The sequence below is a fragment of the Homalodisca vitripennis genome, chromosome 1 (genome assembly GCF_021130785.1).
Source record: "Homalodisca vitripennis isolate AUS2020 chromosome 1, UT_GWSS_2.1, whole genome shotgun sequence".
In the NCBI taxonomy this organism is placed as follows: domain Eukaryota; kingdom Metazoa; phylum Arthropoda; class Insecta; order Hemiptera; family Cicadellidae; genus Homalodisca; species Homalodisca vitripennis.
Genome location: NC_060207.1, coordinates 75,770,840 through 75,789,742, shown reverse-complemented (window position 1 = coordinate 75,789,742; position 18,903 = coordinate 75,770,840). Strand labels below are relative to the sequence as shown.

The following is an 18,903-nucleotide window of genomic DNA, read 5'->3' as shown; positions in this document are numbered from 1 at the left end:
AGTTGTGGTATTTTTTTTTTAATCACCCTGTATTATTCAACGAACCGAACTCTGAAGCCTGTTTTTAACACTGTACATTTTAGGCCTGTGCTATAGATCTAACACACGTCTTTCCAAAAGTTGGACAACTTCGTCCGGAGACCACACCACTTCGGCGACTGAATAATACTTAAGTAAAAAAAACCAGTTTGTATCGCAATTACTACTGCTCTGCCGCGTTACCGGCAGCTTAAAGCGTACCACTTGTTTAGTGCCGAAGTCAGAAACGATCGGTCGGCCGATTTTAATTGTACAATGCATTGTTATGTTTTTCTTTTTTTTTTTTTGGAGGGGGGGGGCGGAGGCTTGCCATGGCACAGGAGTAGAACTAACCAAGATAACCTCACTACACTAGTGTAGGTAACCTTAGATCAATCGGCGTCAGATGTAGCTCACGAACATATGTCGATCTTCATTCACAATTTCACGAGCCACGTGGCGTAAAATACGACGTTTCGTGATTAATCAGTGTTTGATTTAAGAAGCTGTCAAATTATGTCTTGATTTTATAAGTTCTTGGAGACGGAAACATTATTTTTGAAATTTTCCCAGTTCTCAGAAAAATTCTCGACTTATTCACTGTCCGTTAAATTCCCGGGTTCCCGGTCGGGTGGCCACCCTGACATTGCTTCGCATTTTTCGTACATTGTGTGTTTATGTGTAGATGTCAGGTATTCAGTTACCAACCACCTATCATAAAAACTTTCAATGTAATACTTTTTTTGCACCAAAAAGCCATTTTTTTTCTGTGAAACGTAAAATAAATGTAGTAAGTTGGAAAATTGTATATGTAAGATGTTATAATGGGATTTCATTGAATGTCTTTTATTGAATCCAGCTAATCATTCAATGTGCATTTCATGGACTATGATAGTTGGTGTTGCACTGCACAGTGTTATTTATAAGCATTATGCTATGCAATTGTTATAGAACTACTAACAACCAACATAAAAATATTCTGAGTTATTGTGATTAAGTTTCAGATAACTTACAGTTTTTACCAAGGTGGAAGGTAGTCTAACTTGGTCAAATGAAAACTCCTACAGACAGCACCTGTTCTATATTCCCCACAGTTAGTTTAAAATATTCAGTGATAAGTAAAAAGGAAACAGGATTGAGAAATATAAACAATCACATTTCAGTTTAAATAAGGTAAAGTCTTATTGTGTCTCATCAACAATTCATAGCAGCACAAACAGAAACGATTATGAATTATAATTAATTAGCAACAAGTTCAGTGCCCACACAAACTTCAAGCCTTGATTACTCTCAGTCAACAACTAACCAAAGGAAGGTACATTTTATGAAGATCATTCAATAGAAAGGAGAATAACAATGGGTCAAGTCTAACACTAATTGATGCAAAAAAGATTATGTAAAGCAATTGACAGTCTATTTGGACTTCATATTATGCATCTATAAATTTGTTAAACAATTTTATGATTGTATTGTAGCATAACTATTTGTCTTATATATTTGTTACAACATTTAAAATTTATCTTACAATATATTTTCAAACATATCACACAATAATACTCCAGGTATATAAGACTGGTTGAGTGCAGGGGAGGAACTGCCAGTCTAGGAAGCATTGTGTCGTTTCTATAATTTAACACCGGGTATTTGAAATGAATTCAAGAACTTCAACAACACAACACACTACACTCAAGTACACAAACATTACAGTACCGATTTTTCGTAAGGGAAAAATTCCTAAATAGTCTTTATTTTTATAATAAATGCAGTTTCTTTCTTTCAACAAACTTTGAAAAAAGAAAAAGAATCCACGCTCAAGCACTGAGATGATAAAGCTTTTCAACAAAAAAGTTGCAAACCAAAATACAAAATAAAGAATGTATTACAAAACATTTATAAACATATTTTCAATCAAAACAAACTGCATAAAATGTATTAAAAAACTAAGATAAAACTTTTGAAACAAAAACAATGAAAATTGCACAATTAAAACACATTTTAATGTTAAAAGTGTGTATTTTTGAACAAGAAATTAAGGGTAATTTAGCTTTAGTGGTAACATAATTTTGTAAAACTATAATCTAGCACAATACATACACAGCATAATGACATTTTCACAAACCTGCTGCGAAAAAATAAATATTATAACTGACAACAATTGTCTGGTACGTTGGAATTAATCATAAAACACAAACCATTTAACAAACACTAGTACTGATTATAAATAGAAAAATAAATGTTTTCAATGACCCATTTAGTTAAATACTTTATATTTATTAAAATTTGATACACATGATTATGATACAATTGTAAAGAATGCATACAAATTGGAATCTTGCTCCATATTTATCTATTTTGTAGATACCACAACAAAAGCAATGCTCAATATTTGTTCCAAAATCCTACATTCAGATAATGGCATTAGTTAGAAAAGAACAATAAAGGAATAAATTGATTGAGTAAAAATGTACAAAACCAGTAATTTAAATTATACAAAGGCTCTTAAAAAATTAACCTCCAATTCTTTCAGGTATGTAGAGGAGTTGGTGGGGGTAGTGCTATTATCAATGCACAGCCCAGATCCGTTTTGTTTGGTGGTGTCCATTAAGCCAATCAAATGTTTGTGAAAAACTGAAAAGGTGAAGATATCTGTCAGACTTTATAATCCATCCATATTCAAAACGTAGGTGGATTACCATTTGTAGTGACTTGGGAACTAGTTAAAAAATTTTAAGAACATTTCCCATGGATGTCAGGCAATTTTGATTAAAATTCTGACTGCTAATTCTCCATGCAGCAGAGCATGAGTGAATCACACCAAACTGATAAGAATTCTACAAGGAGGGCATTTAGAAACTCAAGTCATCTCAACACTACAGTGCCTTACTGTGGGTGGTGAATACGTAAATTTATATCTGAAAGTTGTAGCCTCATGTTGCGTACAACGAAAAACATGTATATAAATTGACTTCTATAAAGAAAAACAGGACTTTCTTTCTGAACAACCCTCGTATAATGCTATTTAGTAAAATGAATAATCATTCAAAATATCAACTGAAGAAATATTGTGAGTATTACAGAAGTTCTTATTTAAAGTTTATTTTTGACGAGGGAAGATCTAAATGATTAAATAGAAGTAGTATAGATATTTTGTTTTGTTAAATGTTACTTAAGATGGGATGTAATTTTAAAGATTAATTATGTTATTTGGAAACTACTGAATAAGGAATTAAATTACCCTAGTAAAAAGTGAAAGAAACAATAAAATAAATTAAAAACTGAAAATATAAATAAGAAACTGCTAAAAGAAATAATGACTATTTATTGTGTTTAAACCAATAGTAAAAATATAAAATCATACAGAAGCCCAACCTTAATCACAGAAACTCACTTCTAATATTCTTCTATAAATGGTGAAATAAACTTATAAGCAAGGGTTTAACTAAATCTAATCTAAATATACATGCATTGAAGTAGTTTTCACATACATACCACTACATTTTCACAGAAGCAAACAGTACTAGCCACTAAGATATAGCACAAATTACTATGACTCTAAAATTATGCCCTTTTGTTGAGTAAGTGATCAAAATATTATCACAGACGTGTAATTCATTTAATTATTAGTGCCTAATTTCTAAATTATCTCCATATATTATGTTGTATTTACATATTTTTATGGAAACATGCAAAGAATAACCATTAACGTTTTTGCTATGGTACATTAGCTTATATGTAGAACTATGAGTAAAAGAAATTATTAGAGACAAACATGACATAACTTAAAGAGTTAGTTCAAAACATCACCAATTTTTATTTGCAAACATGTCACTATTACGTTATGAAGACTTCAGTCAATGTGGGCACTGATAGATCAGTAATGAATACAGAAAAGTTTTATAACCTTCACTGGAATAAGTCTACTCCACATTTTAGATTTTTTACTTATTAAAGGCATTTTGCACATCACAATTTTTCTATTAAAAATCAGTTGATAATTATACACAAAACTATCAGTATGAGTAAGCATTTGAATAAACTAACATTTTTAATCAAAATTAAGTAAAGAACCTGCTTTCAGTTTTTAACTATTCATATAAAATAAAGTAAAATAAATTATAATGCTCAATATTCCTGATATGAAAAACTGTAGAATATTATGCATTTGATGTTTTTATATATAATGTTGCTGTGCTGGATATTATAACAGAACATATGAAACTTTACAAACTTCATGACAAGTTTCCAATTCCCACATTTACACAATGAAAATGGAAACCGAGGAAGAAATTTCATAACAACTGTTTTGGTGGCTTTTGTTCAATACTGACTAGATCTGACAACATAAGGAAATCCCTACACTCGATTGGGCCGGACAGGGAATTAAAATGACAAGTTCCGCAATGACGACTGCGGTGCGGCACGGGAATTGGAAACCTGCGGAGGAGGAACTACTCTAGTACGACTCCTGGCATTCTGGGCACCCTGTGAGTTGCAGAGAAGCCTTTGGTGCCATCGGGTCCGCGCGGTTGTCGTGTGGCAACCAATTTAGGCCCGTCGTCCAGTGACACAGTGCGCAGTCGGCTAATGAGTCGCTCTGGTCGCTGGCCCGCCTGCGCCTCACTGCAATGCAATAATCGATAAGTTTAACATCAAATGAAACAACTTTAATAAATATGCGGCAATGCACAATCACAAATATAGAAATTACAAATTGCAAGCAAAATATTGTACAAATAAATACAATAATTTGGTTATAAATCTACACTTTTTCAGACGAAGATTATGACAAAATCATGTGCTAACAATCAGTAATTATATACTGCTGATCAGCTCTTGTCCATGAATAGACTTAGCAGAGCAATTACAAATATAAATATAAAAATACTAACCACACGTGAAATGTAGTTTATAAAATTAATAATTTGTCAACAGATTTTAAAACACAAAACACGTTTTAACAATTAATAATTTTCATATTGCCAATCAGCTGGTAATTAGCGATGTAGCAAATCGATTGTCAAAAAAACTCACTAAATTGTTTTCATATATGAGTAATTGAAATGAAATATTAATATCCGAGTGATTTAATTACAACCATATCCATATTCAAACTGAAATTTAAATAAATGGCATCATATCATCTGTAATATCTCATCAAGCTACCCAAATTTCACTGCAAAAGAAAATATGTCCAAAATGCTCTCAGGTGCTGACAAATAGTACACTCTTATAATTGTTTATATTTCCTTAAATGTATAGTACCGTACATAATTTCACACATTTTTATCTAATCATATGTGAAAACTGAATGCGTGTTACACAGCATTACAAGTACAAGTTGTTTTTCAATTCTAATAAAATTCTTAAAGGGTATAAGCTTTATTTTGGTTCACACTCAATAAGGTCTCCGTGGACTCCTCAATATAAAAATAATTGGTTGATTGATGGATCCAGGGTTAAAGCCTTAGTATTAAATAAACAGCTTATTTTTAAACTGATATATATTTTACATATGCATATTTAAAATTTTGAACCTGTGACTTCCAGTGAGGGAGAGGGCCACATTGTTTTTTTTTACTACTTATGCCATAGTTAGCTTACGTTTAGAAAAATCATCTAAATAAATGATTTATCACAATCTTTTTTATTGAAAAAGTGTGCCACTCAGTTTAACAACTATTCATAACAGAAATCCTTACCTCAATTTTGACACACCGGTAGCGAAAGATTTCTTGTTACGGTTATGGGTAACCAACACAAACTCAACTGTGTCCCCCGGAGAAAGTTTATCTTTTTCTCGATCCTTTACCTCTGACATGTGAAAGAACAATTTCTTGCCTTCCTCTACTTCATAGTTAAGGAAACCATAACATCCTGAAACAGAATTAGATCTGAAATCAGTTACTTGCTAGGATCTTCATAATTTATATTCCAAAATATTAATTTAATAAATAAAAACTGCAACATTAGAATAAAAATTAAATGCAAAATTTCTTACTGTTGACACTCTTAGTCACATAGAGAATAATTATTTACAACAAAATAAAACTGCCCAGCTCAAATCAGGAACCTAAAATTACCTGAAACTTAATTGAAATTCTTTTACGCTTTAGATATCCCAACAAATATTGAATTCCTAGAATTTATTGATGTACTAGAAACAAAACCCAGCTTAGTTTTATTGGCGGAATACAGTCTTCGAAGTGAGGAGCTTACTAGTACTAGAATCAACAACTACACTTTTGCAGGAGGATTTTCAAGAGAAGTTAACAAAAAAAAAAAGGCAGTGTGGTCATTTACGTGAATGACAGCCTTGAAAATAAGTTGAAAATATAGAAGTTAGAGATAACACAATCAAAAAAGTCTGTGAACTCTCCATGATTTGCATTAACTCTGGTAAAACTTAAACCAGATACAGACCCCAAACATTAATTTAAACATACCCTTGACGCCCTATCCAAGATATTGGACATGCATCCTACCTGAATAGTTAAAAAGAATCCGTGAAGACAAAACCTTCAACAAACATCTCACGGAGTGGTTGCTGGAGCACACCTTTTACACCTTGGAAGGATTTGTCAACTGGAGAAACAACCAGACTAATCTCACTTAGTTTTAACTTTACATGCATTTTAATCAAGACAAATTACATCTAAACTTTTTTTAACCAAACTTATTGTTTTATGTACAACTGTTGACGCAATTACTGTTCTCAAAGAATATGTAAATAAAGAAGTTTGTCTATTGTCCAAACCATATCCATTTTAACTGCCAAGCTTTGTACTCCTAAAAGAACTCAATTATGAATAAATATTACTCAGATATGAAATTATCTCCTCTTTTGTTAATAATCCTTCTGTGTCCCTTTTATTTCATTTCAGTAATTATTTACTCATGCCGATATCAATTGCTATTATACAGCTGTTTCCAAGGATTTTGATAGATTTTGACTATTATTATATTAATTTTGAGGGTTGAGATTATATTGGACACAATTTGTAAATATCACTTAATTTAAAATCACTAAAAAACTGATAATTACACTCTTTATTTGGTTAAGACTTTTTGACAGGAAGGCCGTCTTCATCAGAATACTTCACAAAAGCAAATTTAAAACATTGATTTAAAAAATTTGTTTGAAAACAGTCAGACATATGAGATTTTAATATTAAGTTGTCTTGTGACATTTAGTTTGTAAAATAAATTCAAATAATAACTTTGAACTATACTAACCAAGATAACCTCACTACACTAGTGTAGGTAACCTTAGATCAATCGGCATCGGATGTAGCTCATGAACATATGTCGATATGACCGTCATCCCTCATCTGCCCTACTCAACTGACATGGGTCCGTCTGACTTTTTTCTTTTTCCGAAGCTCAAGTGAGCCCTGATAGGACGAAAACAGCTGACCAAATTAAAGAAAAAACTATGGAGCTGCTAAACATTATTACAAAAGAAGTTTTCTGGGGCCTTTGGTCACTTGAAACACTGGTAGGAAAAGTGTGTACAATTTCGTATAACTTGTATGTTGCATGAATAAATGTATAAAAATTCAGTCATGGAACTTTTAGATCAACCCTCGTATATCATCAACATAAGGAATCCAAATTCTTGGAAAGTATGATAGTGATTCATTAACTAAAATTTTTAACGACTCATCAACACGTTCGCAATGAAACAAGAAAGAAGATTTCCCATAGTGGTCCAATCTATTTTATGGTAGAAAGTTTTTGAATTGAAAAGAATTTTGATTTATACATACATTAATTAGAAGCATGTACTATTCAAGCACTATATTTGTCTGATGTAAAGATCAAAGTCAATCTTGTAATAGGAAAATTGTTTTCATTGGTACATTGGAGTATAAAGATGTAACATCGAAAGATACTAAGTATTCATCAACTTCAATTTTAATACATTTTACTAAATTTAAAAATTAATATCAATTTTTTTATTGACAAAGAAGGAAATTCTGGTAGCTCTGCCTTATAACCACTTCAGAGAGTAAATATGTAATAGAGTTAATCAATGAAAGTATAGTCTCATTTCTTTTCCAGGTTTGATGTAATGCAAGTTTTTTTTATACAAATCATTAATTAACATTTTACGTTATTTTTAGATTTTGAAGTTGAGTGGATAAATTTAGCAAGTGGATTTTTTAATAAAAGTTGAGATGGTTCTTTATTGTACCATGATATACAATAATTTAATGTGTTGTACCGTTATGTGGGGATCATTGTAAGGCAGACCATATCACCCTATCTAAATGTATGACAATTATTGTGATGTCACACAGGCTACCCTGCAGCCATGCAGATACCACACTAAACTTGTGATCGTATTCGAATTATTTATTAAAGCCCTAACGCTCCTACTAATATTACACAACAATTATTGTTTACAGTGTCATAATAATATTCTTGATTCAATATTACCATAAAATTTCCTTTGTCATATTCTTAACAGTCATTTGTAAAGGGTCTGATGAAGACAGTCTTGCTGTCAAAAGAACTTGTGAAATAAAAGTATATTTATTGGTCTGTTTGTGAAATTAAATTTAGTGCTAATTTATTTTTTTATTTATTATTTTCATTTAACTTATTTTTGTTTTGAAATTTACTGATTTTATTTTAGGCTGGATAGCATGATTCGACCATTAACATGCTAGAGCAAGTAAATGTTGAAACTGTTTATTGAGACATTTTATGCATGATCAGAGAATTGTGCCGTTTTTGTTCTTAATACAAAACTATTATTTTTCAGTGTCAGGTTTACAAGTACAATGAATTACTAAAAAATTGTGCAAAATAAATTATACCATAACAATTTTTAGTTTTTCTTATTGAAAAATATGAATACCTTTGATGGACTCTACAGTAGCTTTCTTCTTTATCCGGATGGCTGTAACGTTGGCTGCTCGGCCCTCCGAATCCACTTGGAACTGTACAGGGTCTCCCACCTGTAGCAGTTCTCGTTTGTTGGCTAGACTCGTGATGCCGAACTCGTACCCAGGAACATTCTCTTCCCCTTCTGGAATGTTTAACAGCAATCGTATATGTAATTTCATTTAAAAAATACAAAACTTTATATGAAGTTCTCATTCATTGAACATATGAAATTTATGTCTTAAATTATTCTACTTAACGACATTTTATGGTCTATCTGTGTTCCTCTTTGTATGTTACAATAATTCATATACATTCCTAAACAGAAATGTATATATTCGTGCTTTTAACAAAAGAGAATTTACAATAAATATCTTTTATAGACTTCTCATTTTAAAGTCAAATTCAAACCTCCCTAATCACTGTTACCTTGTCCTGCACAGCACAATAAGTACAATATTAGTACATTAATGATAGTTAAGATTGGTTTACATACAATGATTATGCCAATCAATGCATCAATGTGTATTGTGTCTGTTTACTTAATATTAGTACATTAATGATAGTTAAGATTAGTTTACATACAATGATTATGTTAATCAATGTGTATTGTGTCTGTTTACTTATCAGTTAATATAAAAACAATTCATGAAATTTATATCACAATTTAATGCAATGGAGTCTCTGTATAATAACATCAAGGCTTGAAAAAAATGTGTTATATTGATAAATTCTCAAAAACAAGGTACGTTATATTAAAGTTAAATGCCGCAGATATTCACTAGAAAATGTTCTTATACAGGGTGGTCTTCAAAACCTCTTTTCAATTTCCCGGTTTTTTCCTGGTCAAAAATCAGGGTGGCCACTCAAAACTTTATTTCAAATTCCCCGTTTTTACCGGTTTTCCCGGTCAAAAATTTCCAATTATCTAGTCTATTTTCAAACCAAATACACAACTGTGGTACTGTATTTAACTGTAACGTCAAGTTCAACGATAGCGTTTTATCGTCAAGGTCGATTTGGTACAATCAACAAATAAACCAAATACTTTCATCTGAACTCTACTTAATTAATTTATCTTTTGTGGGGGAGGGGGAAGCCTAAGAATACCACGTTACTTCAAAGGAATTTGCAGAGATGCAGGGAAATGAATATATTTAAAATTCCAAGTCAATTTACTTTTTAAAGTCGTAGAAATGGTAGGTTGTAAAATAAGCTTCCAGAATATATATTTACATAAAAATATATGGATGTACATTTATAGAAAATATATTTGTTCACAACTACGCAAAGTACGACGTATGGATAAAATACGAATTAGCGGTCGTCTGTTTACTACAGAGCTAAAGTGCGCGCATAGAACCAGCAGACACGCTAGCGTTGAAAAATATAGACACGGAAAAAACAAAGCTCAATTATAATATTATTTATAAATTACGTTATTCTGTTGCTATATATTTCTATAGTTTTTTATATACAAAGAACTACAAGAACATGTTTCACCAATCGGTAATTTGAGTACTGCCAATCGCTTGTGTTCACGAATAGACAGTGTTGTTTATATTACAGTCAAGGACTACGAAATAACAAGACATAAAGATCCTCATGCACGTTGGACTATTTGGTTTAAACAGTTAGAATCGTCCGAAGAAGTCGTTCTATAAAATAGTTGACCGGAGAACTGACGGGATTTCCAGACGTCGTCCAACCAATGCCGCTCTGACGAAAACTGATGAGCATGGATGATTCGATCAGCTGGCCGTCTGGCGTTTGTAGACTAGCAACAACATTAAATTGCGTTTACATTGGCAAGTAAAGATGGGAGAGAATTTGCACAAACTACTGTAGCATAATGTAAACAATATAATAAATTTTACTCAAGAAAACTGTCGCAAGTACTTGCTACAGTTGTATCACTGGTTGTTCCGGGAGTTAAGACAAAGTCTGTTCACACACGACTGTGATGTCTCGGCAATGTTTATAATTAAAATTTTAATAGCCGAAACTGTTCTCTAGTTCTTCTAACCAACTGTTCAGCACTGGATGCGGCAGCGCTTGCAAGACCTCTTGCGCCCATTTACACTAACGATGTTAATTTGACACAAAACTTGCCATTTTTTGCCAGTGTAAACACAGTTCAGTTGAGGTTTAGATGTTACCGTGACATCAAAACAAAACATCACTTCCTTTGTTTTAACCTATGTAATTTGATAACAATCGGAGCATGTGTGAGGAGCAATCGTTCATAGACCAACTGAGGCCTTGGATATGATACTAGCGGTTAGTGGTGGGCGCTAGATTGGGCGGGGACTTTTAAGTTTAATGTCTGTGTTGTACATTTGGGAAACACCCGACACTAGCCATGGCATACATGAGCAGCAGGGCAGTACCAAACTATGGCGTTTAGCTGCCGCCACTTTTAAACATTGAATGTTTCTATTGCCGCTCAACCCTCAACTCAGTCTGTCATTGTTGTACAATAGGACGCAAACGCCCCCTTCTCGACGTTACTTGTTGCAACTAACCCACTACCTTGTTCTCCAAAAAGTATCTCATTATGCTTTGTATAAATCCAACTGACATCTTGATGTACTCAAAAACCCGGGCTGTACCTCTTATCAAACTGCCAAACATTGTATTATTCAACGAACCGAACTCTAAAGCCTGTTTATAACATTGTACATTTTAGGCCTGTGCTATCTGTCTAATATACGTTTTTCCAAAACACTATTTTCTCTAAAGAGTAAGAGTTGGACAACTTCGTCCAGAGACCCCACTTCGGCAACTGAATAATACTTACACTAAAATACAAATTAATACAAAAAACACGTTTGTATCGCAGTCACTTCTGCTCTGCCGCTTAAAGCGTACCACTCATTTCAGTCAGAAACGATCGATCATTTTATTTGTCCAATGCATTGTTAAGTTTTTCTTTTCTTTTTTTTTGGGGGGGGTGGAGGCTTGCCACAGCACAGGAGTAGAACTAACCAAAATAAACTCACTACACTAGTGGAGGCAACCTTAGATCAACTGGCGTAAGGTAGCTCACTTGTCGATCTTCATTATCAATTTCACGAGCCATAACGTGTAAAATACAATGTCTTGATTTTACAAGTTCTTGGAGACGGAAAACTTATTTTTGAAATTAAATGGGAAAATTCCCAGCTCGGGTGGCCACCCCTGTTATAGTTAAATGAAACTTTTTAAATGACAATCATCTCATTTTACATTAACTCCTACAAAAGATTCTTTGTCTTTTAGCCAAGTTTATGGAGTTCATATTCAACCTTGTCTTTTCATTATCCTTAATGTTTGTCTCTAATGCAGAAGGATTAAGTTAAAATTATCAAGCAACACCTAATTTCTTTTATTTAGATGGTCTTTCAACGACTTTTAATGTATGATTTAATTTCTCTAAAAGACTTTTCCTTGAGGGTTTCTCCACCAAACATTTGCAACAGTAAATAAAAACACAACTGTGATAAAAAATACTCAAAAGTGTACATTGGAAAGAAGGGTACACAGTTTCAAAAACCAAATCACAGATACAAACTATGACTCTTGGTCACCATTCTTGCCATAGCCTGTGTGCAGTAGCTGGCTACTACAATATAGTCTACTCAATGACACAATTTATTGTGTTATTTATATAAAGAGATCTAAGTACTCTTAAGAGTTCTGGAATAATTGACGTTTTTCTCATCAACATTTGTATTCTTATAAAGCTTCCTATAACTTCAGGCATATATCATGTACTGTTAACATCTGCAACCTTAAACCTTTGCACGCCGCCACTAACGATTTTCATAGTTTCACTCTAAAGTCAAGATAACTAAAAAAAATGTTTTAATCCTTTTACTATCAGACCTGTATTTTGTGGTGTGTTATAGAGCAGGTGTCGTGCTAAGGTAGCCAGCCTTAATTTGAGTAAAATGTAGTGTCCCATATAAAAATGTGCAACTTTCTTAATCAGAAATAAATAAATTCAATCTTTTGTTTTTATAATGAAGTGGTTTTACTATAAAATGTATATCTACCTTTTTTAAAACAATTACATACTTAAGTACAAATAAATGCAGAAATTATGATAATCTTTCCAAATTTATTTTTAAGCTATGTCACTCTTTGTACTGAACTGAATAAAAATGCACTTTGATAACTATTTACAAAATAATTTATATACATTTACAGGTATATTGTAGGCTATAGTCCTTCACTGCCCCCCATTAGCATTTGTGCTTCCCAAAACATATTAAGTGAACATGTTTTCTGCAGTTCTTACTATTCTGCTTTCAGTTTGAAGGTTGCAAAAACTGCAGTTTTCAACATTTTCCCTGGAAGAGATATAAGTCCTAATTAGGCTTGAGGACCTAAGTTGCCTCTTACTTTGACATTCATGACAGGTCCACCAGCATTCTCCCTCTGCCATTCACTGAATAGCTCTTCCATAGTTGTACACATAAACTAAAATCTGATCAAAAGCTTACTAGAGCTATTTTCTTTATACAAGGGCTATCCAGAAAATATATTGTATTCTGATATAAACTAAAAACAAAGTATAAGAAAAAAAGCTGTATCATACACATTTGAAAGTGACACTAAAATATTACTTTTCAACAGTCACCATACACATTAGGCACTTATCATAGCGGTGAACTAGTTTTGAAAATCTAGCGTTATAAAACTCTGTCACCTAAAACTTCAACCAAGTAGTCACACCCTCCCACCATTCTATGTCGTCATGTGTGCCCTCAGTCCATAACTCCATAGACTGTAATTTGATTTTGCAATTCACATGTTTTACCCAAGTCTCATCTCCTGTAGTGATTTTATCGAGCAGCAAGTCACTATCTTTTCATAAGTCTCCAAAAATGTCAATGAAGCAGCCATACGCTAATTACAGGTTTCTGTTAGGATTCCAGTACCCCCATCCAGCACAAAATTTTTGGTAACCTAACTCCTGCATAACAATTTCGTGTAACACTTCTGAAATTTGAGGAAAACTAAGTGAGAGTTCTATTATTGTGAATCGGCGATCGTTAATCTTCTCATTGACTTTAGTTCACCAATTTTTAAACCTAATGCACCACTGGCGCACTCCACTTTCAGTAATCACATTGTTCCCATAAACTTCACAAAATTCATTGTAAATTTCAATTGGTTTATTGTACTTAGCCATCAAAATCCATATTACTGAATGTACTTCACAACTCGAAGGATTTTATATTGAGTCACACATTTTAAACTTCTATTGTATAACAACAAGGAGCAACAGTAACATCTCACTAGCACAGCTGGATAGTCACAGAACGGAGCCCTGATATCAAAATGGCTACGGTAGTGGAGGCTGCAGAGCGAAATGAATCTTGCTTTTTAGGTAGCCCTCATATATTAATTCAAGGTCACAAAAGCAAAAAATATTGAAAATATTTCAATAATTTACTGTTAATATTTTACTGTTCTGCATTAATTGATGTAGCAGTACAGCATTTGATCTGAACAAATGATTCTCATAAACATATTCTAGCATTTGATCTGAACTATTGGTTCTCATAAACATATTCTAAGTTAGATAAAAAAATAAGTCAAAATATGAAATTGGTGGGGCATTATGTGGAGGACAGTGTTTTGGCTCTGGGTCTCGTTACAATCAAAAGAGAGGGTTTAGGCGTTCCTTGTCATTGTCTTCTTCAATGTGAGCCTAAGTCTAAGACCAAAATTTGATCCGGAGAACTATGTAAATTGGCATGCACATAATTTGAAACATTCAAAAGGGGACAATGGTGACATATAAAACACTAAAAACCAAAATATGATCTAACACTGTATGTTTAGATTTACCTCTACATGGTTGTACAATCTGTTCTTCAGGATGAACCAGGAACAACATAATCAGGGTCAAAGTCAGTGTCACAATCCTCAAAACCCAATTCTGTATGATCATATTAATCACCACACTAAATCAGAAATGTTTTTGATGAAACCATCATTTTCGTCCAAATTTTCTCTCACATCAAATTCCACACAGTCATAAAAAGAATATGTTAGGCTTAGTGGAACACGCAAGACAAGAAGGTGTTTGGGGCGAGTCAAACCGCTTCCCTCTCTCCCTGTTGTGGACTGTAGTAGTGGCCAACCACAATGAGCACGCTCCAGCCATATTTTCTTATTACAAACTGCAAAACTCTCCATATATATATATTATTTTAGATATAATCGGATTTGCCATTTAGTTTAAACTCCACCGTTGGGATACGTCTGTCTACCACGTGGAAAGGATCAAAAGCTAGTTTTGGCAGAAGTTTTGGCATCATTCACTACATAAATCCATCTGACCAACTTTCTTCACCACTCACCCCTGCGCACAATAATCAATACATAATAACACAAGCACAGGTTGATTTCCCAAACAACTATTCGCCACCAAAACAATGGAGGGATGGCCAAATACATCAAAATAAGAATTTTTTAGACCTTTACCCAAGAAAAACGAGCAAATTCAAAACCAGGATATTTGTAAACTTGGCCCACCCAGCAAACAGTCTAATTTACACACAAAACAACAAGTTCAAATAAATTCAAGAAGTAAACTTCCAAATCAGCTTAACTTCTTCCACCAAAATATGGACAGGATGACAAACAAAATTGAAAGACCGGAACACCTTTTGCATAGCACTAACCCGGACTTTATAATTCTTACAGAACATGGACTGAGAAGCAATGTAATAAACCATGCCAAGTTGGCTGATTACACACTTATCAGTGCATATGGAAGGAAAGAACATATCAAAGGAGGGGTTGTTATTTATAGGCATAACAATATAGCCAACAAAACTGGAAATTTAGAGATTGAAGAGTACAGCTTAGAAATGGTATGTGAGGTAATGGCAGTAAAAATACACATAAACAAGAAGAAGAGCTTGTTCCTGCTTGGAGTGTATCGACCACCTTGTGCTGACCTTGATACATCACTACAAGTTCTGGCAGATGCCCTCGACAGCCTTCCTACTCAGAGAAATGACACACTTATCATGGGGGATATTAACATTGACAGTTTAGACGAGGCCTCTAGAGAATCCGTTGCACTAAATGCGCTACTGGCTGGTTACAACATAAGAAGACTTGATCTCCCAGCCACAAGAATCTCAGAGACCTCAGTGTCCTCAATTGATATGGTGTGTTCAAACATTCATGACAGGATTAAAGTAGTGGTCTCTCACACAGGTCTATCAGACCACACAGGACAATACTGCACACTGGACTTTCCAAAAATGAAAGCAGAAATGACATACACTTCTAGACGGAATTTTAACTACAACAATCTGCTGTTTTAAAAAAATGAACTCTCCCTTGTTACCTGGGATTCTGTTTTGACAGCAAATGATGTGGAAGAGGCCTACTTTAATTTCAACCAAACGCTCCAGCTTGCACTTGACGATGCATGTCCAAAAAAAAGATCTCGAACTACACAAAAAAGGGGTAAACGACTGAGGTATGATGAAGAAATTATGACACTTAAAAAGGAGTTTTTAAAAGCGCAAGACAGATTTCTCTTAACTGGCCATCCCGATGACAAGAAGACAGCCACAGATAAAAAGAAATCCTACGACCAAAAATTAAAGAAGGCAAGGCAGGAAACATGTGCTGCATACATTGAACAAGCAGAAAACAAAGCCAAAGCCATATGGGACACCATCAATAGTGAGAGGAAAGGGAGGAAAGAACTTGACAACAATCCTACAATAGAACTAAATGACAATGGAATAAAATTTACTGACCCTACAGATGTAGCAAATCGCTTTAATTATTATTTTGTAAACATAGCTGAGAAAACACTAAAACAGAACAAAATATATAACACACCACCAATAATTCAAAATCTTCCAGCTACCACAGACAATACTCTTACTTCTTTACGTCCAACAACACCTGACGGGATAGGCAGAACCATTCAATCATTAAAGAACTCCACATCCTCAGGCATCAATGAAATATCTTCAAAAATCCTGAAAACATGTGCAGATGAGCTAATATCGCCTCTAGTGAAGATCGTCAACATGTCCATGGCAGAGGGCACTTTTCCATCCAAGTTGAAGATAGCCAAGGTATTTCCAAAACACAAGCAAAGGGACCTACAAAACATTTCTAACTACCGACCTATCTCACTGCTCTCATCTGTCTCCAAACTTATTGAGAAGATTGTTAAAGTAAGACTCCAGGAACATCTTAGTCAAAACCAATCATTGACAGACAGCCAACATGGGTTCATTACTGGAAAATCAACCACAACTGCACTGATAGACATAGAAACATAGAAAATGGCTACACTATCACCAGCCTGTATCTTGACCTAAGCAAGGCTTTTGACTGCCTGGGACATGATCTTATTCTAGCTAAACTACAAAATTTAGGAATCCAACGAACAGCACTAAAATGGTTTGCAAGTTATCTAAAAGGACGAAGCCAAATGGTAGAACTAAAACACACAACAAGAGGATTTACAAATACTGTCAGATCTGAATTGGTACTGACTAACAGAGGAGTTCCCCAGGGCTCTGTCCTAGGGCCAATTCTGTTTGTGCTGTTTATCAATGATTTTCCAGAACATCTAGAGGAATACAGTAAGATGGTCATGTATGCGGATGACACTGTGCTGCTTACTGCAAACAGAAACGTAGATCAACTAGAAGTGAACACTTTTATTGCCTTCAATATGACACAAGACTACTGTATGAAAAATGACTTAGTTCTCAATGAAATTAAGACCAAGCAAATGTCATTTGGGAATAAAAAGTCTACAGTATCTGAAATGCCCAACCTGACAGCAGCTGACAAAATCAAACATGTAGGTGTCATACTTGATGAAAACTTATCTTGGAATAATCAAGTGGACAATCTTTGCCTAAAACTCGGGTCAGCTCTCTATGCCATAAAACGAATCAAGGCAACTAGTACCCCTGAGGCAATAAGGACTGCATACTATGCATTGTTTGAAAGCCATTTACGCTATGGTATTACTGTCTGGGGTGGATCCACTATGGGCAATGTCAACCGCGTCCTGGGTATGCAGAAAAGGGCAATCAGAGTAATAGCAGGCTTAAGTCCAAGACAAAGCTGTAGAGATGTTTTCAAGAACCTGAACATCCTGACGGTCACTTCCATCTACATCCTAGATACTATCCCCCTAAACAAAGTGACGTGCATGAATACAACACCAGATATGCAGGAAACTATGTGCTGCCAGGTCACAGAACAGCCATGTATGAAAGGAAACCATTGTATGCAGGAGTGAAGATGCTAAACAAGATACCAGACCACTTGAAAGCTGGAGGCCCTGTGCTGATGAAGAGGAAGCTACAGAGATGGCTGCTAGACAAGGCTTTCTACACCCTAAATGAATTCTTTACTTGGGGAGACCCCACATAACACTGAAGAAGCTTATCTATTATACTAATTTGACGCTGTAACATTTCTTGAAGAAATTATAATAAAGGATACTGTCTATTGTCTATTGTCTCCCAACTAGCAATCTTTAAATACCACTGTTCCAAAAATTTTGGAAATACTAATGTTCTCCCAACATATACAAACACAAAAAGCCAGCATTTTCAAAAGTTTTGGCATCATAGATGTTCTTCCATTTCTTGCATCCTTAAAAGTTAGTTTTACAGAAGTTCTGCCATTGTTTATTTTTCCCTAATATTTGCAACTGCATAAAGGTAAACCTCCCTACTTTTATGATAAAAAATTTAAATTTTAACAATTTTTCCTAAAAAATATACTTATAAAACAAAGTAATGTAATATCTAATCAATACATAGTATAATTTAAAGTCACTTTTAGTGTTGGTCTGTTTGTGCATTACAATTATTTATAAACTACTCCACGGATGTTGATATAGTTTTCACTGTTGGCTTCGTTATGAGCTAGGGCAGGTTTCTAGGTATTATACATCAATAATTTAATCATAGAAAGTAGAGAAAAGTTTGTATAATA

At 33.9% G+C, this 18,903-nt stretch overlaps 1 protein-coding gene across 1 annotated transcript in view; it reads right to left on the bottom strand.

Annotated features, from left to right (window-relative positions):
* Positions 1 to 1,175: 1,175 nt before the first annotated feature.
* The window catches only part of LOC124364874 (cold shock domain-containing protein E1-like), a 128,290-nt gene continuing 110,562 nt past the window's right edge, over positions 1,176 to 18,903 (bottom strand). Inside the window, exons 12-14 of the mRNA XM_046820670.1 lie at positions 8,882 to 9,052; positions 5,718 to 5,892; positions 1,176 to 4,638 (exon numbers count right to left, since the gene is read on the bottom strand). Of these exons, the coding sequence (XP_046676626.1) occupies positions 4,467 to 4,638; positions 5,718 to 5,892; positions 8,882 to 9,052 (518 nt within the window). The 3' untranslated portion in view covers positions 1,176 to 4,466. The remainder of the gene's footprint in view (positions 4,639 to 5,717; positions 5,893 to 8,881; positions 9,053 to 18,903) is intronic.